This window comes from Saccoglossus kowalevskii, chromosome 9, assembly GCF_978046115.1.
Source record: "Saccoglossus kowalevskii chromosome 9, keSacKowa6.1, whole genome shotgun sequence".
NCBI lineage: Eukaryota > Metazoa > Hemichordata > Enteropneusta > Harrimaniidae > Saccoglossus > Saccoglossus kowalevskii.
In genome coordinates, this window is record NC_140649.1 from 12,159,037 (window position 1) to 12,165,036 (window position 6,000).

At 36.1% G+C, this 6,000-nt stretch overlaps 1 protein-coding gene across 2 annotated transcripts; it reads left to right on the forward strand.

The window, feature by feature from the left end:
- The first annotated feature begins 1,164 nt into the window (after positions 1 to 1,164).
- Positions 1,165 to 4,392, forward strand: LOC100369836 (BMP-binding endothelial regulator protein-like). Of its 2 annotated transcripts, none has more exons than XM_078013078.2 (3): positions 1,165 to 1,257; positions 3,676 to 3,963; positions 4,102 to 4,392. In XM_078013078.2, exons 2-3 carry the CDS (start codon positions 3,737 to 3,739, stop codon positions 4,109 to 4,111), a joined length of 237 nt encoding a protein of 78 aa, XP_077869204.2. In that variant the 5' UTR covers positions 1,165 to 1,257; positions 3,676 to 3,736; the 3' UTR covers positions 4,112 to 4,392. The 2 variants fall into 2 exon arrangements, with proteins under 2 accessions (XP_077869204.2, XP_006822172.1); XM_006822109.3 differs by lacking the exon at positions 1,165 to 1,257 and adding an exon at positions 1,725 to 2,324.
- Positions 4,393 to 6,000: the final 1,608 nt, after the last annotated feature.

A 6,000-nucleotide genomic window follows, 5' to 3' on the forward strand; every position in this document is an offset into this window, starting at 1 on the left:
TCACATTATAATATCAATACTGGAAGTAACATTTGCTGAAGTAGCAGTACATACAGAATACGTTAACATGATCGTGATATATTAAGTGAGATTGAATTATTCAAAAGTTACATCTATGTACACTGCAGATTTAAAGTGAAATATTAATAATATATCGGACAACATACATACACAAGTGTTGCCGAATTATTTATTTGAACAGGATACATAATACAGTTGTTATAATGAAATTTCGCTGAAATAGAAAATATGTAATCAGTCACTATATTCTGATTTATTTTTTGTTTAGAAATGATGTTTTCATCCATGTTATTTCACCAATACATGTCAGTAAAGAACTATCTCCAATGCCCATCGCTGAACAAATGTAAATGCGCATGCGTGGACATATTTTGTATGTGTATTATTACCCAATAGAAACGCTCGCAAATGGTAGGATTAGAGAAAATGCACACATCAGCGTTACAATATGCTTATAATCAAGACAATTTATCCAGAATGACCAGTTCGACGACTGACAGCTATTAGCAAGTTTCTACATAAAGGTGTTCTGTCGAAGAAACGAAGATGTTACGCTTAATAGCAATCCTTGCAATTATCAGTGTTACGTTAGCAGCGCCTGAAAAGGTTGGTTTCGTTACTTATTAAGCTCTATGGTGAAGCCATGCTCTTGTTTATTTTCATTCCCATTTGTGTTGACTTTCCTATTGATAACGTTTTCCTACCATTAATGTCATGGTGTGCGTTAATGCCTTACATAAAAGTATATTTTGATTGTTTCCACATGACGTTCAAACCAATCGATTTTTATCTGCCAACTTTTGTGGCACGTCACCATTATCAAAGTTTTAGAAAATGAATCATAGTCGCAAGAAATCATCTAACTGATGTATGATAATTAGCATTTGTTTCCTTCCATGTTATTTACATTTTCTTAGTAGTACCAACAATTTTACCAAATGAGGAATACATTTTTGAAAATGAAAATGAAAATCATGATTTTGAAACATAGATATAGAAGCGACTGAATGAATAATCTGTTTCAGTGATGATAGATAGTCCATCAAAGATACCTAATTGCTCAATTGTCTGTATGTCCACAGAGATCCTTCAAGAGACAAACCCCTCCAAGGTATGTAATTAGAAAAGGAGGAAACTGGTTTGAAGCTAAAAAATATTGTGAAAGTATAGGACGTTTCCTTGCAGAGCCCCTCGCTATTATCGATAACTGGGATATAATGAACTTATATGATTCAGGTAAATATAAATACAAAACATTGTCCTGGCTTGTGGCAACGTTAACGACTGTATATATGTTGCTACTTTCCTCTTTATTTCATTGGAGTACCTATGTACAGTCAGTCGAAATAATATTGTCCCAAAACAATTGGGAGAAAGTTACATTGTTCTTAAGTTTACATTCTTCCTTAACTATGAAAAAAGTTGGATGAGGATAGGATTCGCACCCACACCGGTTGGGTAGCGTTTCTCACCAAAAAGCGCATTAGATCATTTAAACGGAATAATTTTGTTCATTGCACTATCTATATTCGTACAATAGACTCTTCGTATGTATGCAAATTTACTCTATTTTAACAATTTATATGTTTGCTGAAACGTTTGCAGTTTTGTTGTCGTAGTTTATGTCAGAAATTTAAACTTTAATCGCTGGTGTATAGTGACCTTCTCCTATTTATAAGTATATTTTGTGTTTTATTGTAAGAAAGACAGTTACTAAATTGAAAATGGCCTTATGATTATATAAGAAATTATTGGTTGGGTATTACTGGTATGAATGAAGAAAATAAATACACATACGCAAGAGATGGGTCTTCCATCTTGTACGGCAATTGGGCTGCCGGGCAACCCGATAATTTGAATCATCAGGACTGTGTTGCTATGGGGTAGGTGTATATTTGTATGTCAGTGAACGGCATTCATTTGCGTGTTCGGAATTATTCGATTGAGACACGTTTACTAATTCAGGTTTCTATTATCACGTTGAAACAATTCTTCTCTCTTTGTTTTATAATTCATCTGCATCTGATATGAATAAATATTAGGTGTTTTATACTGTTACTCAATTATTCATAATCATTATGCTGGCGATGTTTATTGTCATCGGTGATTATATTATGAATTTTCCATGGCAAGGCTTTACTCTTTAAATTGCACAGGCGCATGTGTGCCAGTTCCGAATTCTGTAAGACCTCACAGAGCTTAATTATTTGTAATAAAATTCACGTAAATTTTCAGAGCCGCAGATGGGACTTGGTTTGATCTAGACTGCAAAGCCGATAAAGCGGCTGCAGTGTGCGAGCTCGGTGAGTATATTGTTACTAGTAATGTATGAAATCAGTGTTTCAACTTTCTGATACCCATATATATATATTAAAATAAGTCAAATTATTCAAAGCATATGGGAAAGTTCAGTTTGCATTATTAGTTACTTATTCATTCGTTCACTCACGCACTCTCGCCCACTTACGTTACCAACACAACACAGGTGTGTGTTTACACGCAATTCACCATATATAGAGATGATTTCTTTTTGAATAGTTCAAAATACCCAATGCGAGAAATCATTACTTAAAGTTTTACTATTACTAGCGGAATATATATCATACAATCACTGAATGGTCAGGTTGCCATGCCATGTATTAACATCAGAGGAGACTATTTACATAACGGATAAACAGTGGAAGATCGTATCATCTTTGATGTTCAATTTGAGCGTTATTAAATTCAAATCCTTGAAATGACATTTCTTGGCAGTGTATACCATATAGTAGCTTGTTAATTGCTGTGTATTTCCTATAGTAATGAAGTAAAACAATGTCATGATAAACTTAAGCAATAGAGCATAGATGCCACATACATATTCGCCATGCATGTTCACTTCATATATTTATTTCAATGTCAGATCAATAATGGAGTTGTGTGATAATGTCAATGTGAAATATCTGTGTTCTATATTTCTATACGATGTGATCAATCCCAACAATCCTGGTTGGTTCATTCAAGCAGATTAAAATTTAGATATTCTCCTATATCCCGAGTTGTTGGTGTGTTTACACAATATTTATTACTTCTCCAACTAGCGAAACCAATTTGATCCATGTCTTGTGGATATCTTTCACGGATTGTGAAATGGCCACGTTTTGGATTGATTCTAATATCGCAAATGTATGTTACCTAAGAACGTAGATATAGTGATGGCTCCAATGATAACTATATTTCTTAATTGTATTGGATAAACTAAAGATAATCTGTATTCATAGCTTTCAACAAACGTATAGATAGTACCTCATAATATCACATTTGTTCCGAAAGATGACTAAATCTGGTAGTGTAGGGTGACTCGTGAGATATTATATGTATATATATTATAAATATGCATTGTCTTCTTCAGGTGCCACTGTTCGCCATGATCCTCATATTACAACATTCGATCGACATGGGAATCGGAATGGCAGAATGGGCATCAACAGTGGATTTTTCGTTTTCGACTATTGCTCTGTTCTGTAATTAGATCAAGTGGATATGCTAGGTTCCATAAAAAAATATATTTTTGTTAATATTCGAAAGGTTTTTCAATCACTATTTGTGTGTCATGTTAAAAAATAAAAGCGACGCGAAAGCGAATACCTCTCAAGCATATTGTTTGTTTCACAGGGACGTACTGGTGGAATGTTGACTGCAGCAAAGCCATATACATATTGAGGAAAAGGATAAGATGGTTATACTGCACTTCACTTCGAAAAACACCACATTTACACTGGAATGGACGCTGGGGAAGCATCAACTAGACGTATCTGCAACTGGTTCCGATTACAACGGTAAACTTTGCGGTCTGATGGGTAATTCTGACGGTAATCCTGGCAATGACTTCCAAAAACCTGATGGCAGTTATGTTAAGGACGTAATTGAGTTTGGTGAAAGCTGGAAAGTGAACGATAAAGTGTAAGTTGTAATTCTGTAAAACTGCAGACTTGTTTTATACACACAACTTTATGATAAATAACTAAATAACGACATATTTATGTATAATTTGTCGAAACTTTGTAATATCTAATGTATTTCCATATGTTCATATTACAGATGTAACTAAGGGTACCGTCATTTCAGAAAACGGACCTGGAAACAACGTACTCGATTTAGGATGGCTTTCGCTGAACACATTAATGGTAGTGCATCCGAATGTGTAAATTAGTTGGTGATTGGTTACATAATACTTAGCTTCATGAACGTTCTGCGTTGGTCACACCAGATCGATTCTTTACAAATATAATTCTGAGATAAATTGTCATCAAAAGTGGTTCATTGGTTTTAACTTGGTGATGGGTATTTGATGTTTTATTCAATAAAAATGTGGCAATACAGGGATATGTATATTTGAGAACATTGAATATATAAACACAGTAATCGTAATGTGTGAGCGCGTATCCAAGACAACGAGCGTTCTTGCTCATTTGCATAAAGGATGGCCGTACATGCACACCATTTACCGTTAGTTTCATCTATTACAATTAATATAGTTATTTTGTAGTTATCACTATATCGACGGTTTCGGAATGCATTGGTAACATAATTACCATTTTTGGAGTAAATCCAATCCATGGTTGTTGCACATTCCGTAAAAAACGGCACTGCGCAAAAAAAATGTTGGGGCGTCGTTCCTCCAAAATCAGGCTGAAACCATTTATGTCAGCAAAATTTGCCCTCAAAATAGAGGAAATAGCGTTTCAGAGGGTCTAGATTACAACATGTTTAAGAGGAGCATGCCCCGATCTCCTAATAATATCGCGTCTTCGGGTACGAGGTTAGTGAGCAGATCTCGCCCTCCATGTAAAATGTCACGCCGCCATCTCTAGGGTGGTAGTGCACCGCAGCCATTTGGAAAATGGACACAAAAAGTTCGACGTTACTGGTGCTTTTGGCTGAAAACATTTTGTGTTTTTCGACGGGATGCTAAAATGGCCGGAAATCTTAAAACAAGGGTTCAAAATGTCGTTTCGACCGAAAAAATGTTGATAAAAACAGCGCCTACCCGCATGCTTAACCTGTATTTCTGCGCAGAAGATCATTTACCCAACGCTAGAAAGAAAAAGATGCCTCCCTGTATGATGACACAAGTATGTGGATTGTAATATTTGTATTACATGTCTCTCAGACTTTTTAAAACAATAACACTCATTTTGGGTTAGCAAAATAACAACGAACTGATCAAACATCTCCATTTTAAACAAGCAATCTTTGAGTTGAAATGGTCCGCATAAGTTGCAATAGTCAAGCCATGCTTCATTGTACCGCAAAATAGCTTGGATATCCCAAACCTAAACCATAGAACAAATTTATGAGGAAGTTTATGCATGTGATCTGAAAATATTTTTGACTGTGATGATTGAAGAGCAAATAAACTAAACTCATTTATTCAAAATTAAATAATATCAGCGCTACTGTTTGTAGAGTCTATTAGGCTTCCTACTATTCGCAATTTTCCATTGTTAAAATGTCTATTCATTTGTATGGCCTTCGTGGTAACCAGCCTGATTTGGGGTATCCTCGGGGGCGGACATCCGGGCATTTTCACCGCCTGGCAACCCGCGGCGGTGAAAACAAAGGCCCAAAACTCGCAGAAAACGGTACTTTGGGGGTGATTGTTGAGACTCCTCTGAACAGTGCAACAAGATTAGCCCTACGTGTGTAATATATATAAATTTGATTGTTCGGGATTACTTCAAAGTTGAGTTTGTATTGTTTTCTCGAATTTTCATCGGCTCGACCGGCGTTCCACAGCAGCGCGCACAGAGCCCATAGAAATGCATGGTACAGTGGTGCGCGTCTTAGCAACGTGGAACGTATGTGACGTAGCTCCGCCCCCGAGGATATGTATTTAGCGCCCTCAAATCCTAGATGTGTTGGTCATTTGTTTTAATTCGGTTACATTGCTGATCGGTTTATGTGTCGATGGTGGCGGCGCTGTTGTTGTGACTTCAA

Coding starts and splice junctions, on each gene's coding strand:
- LOC100369836 (XM_078013078.2), top strand. CDS start 3,737: ATGGTTATACTGCACTTCACTTCGAAAAACACCACATTTACACTGGAA.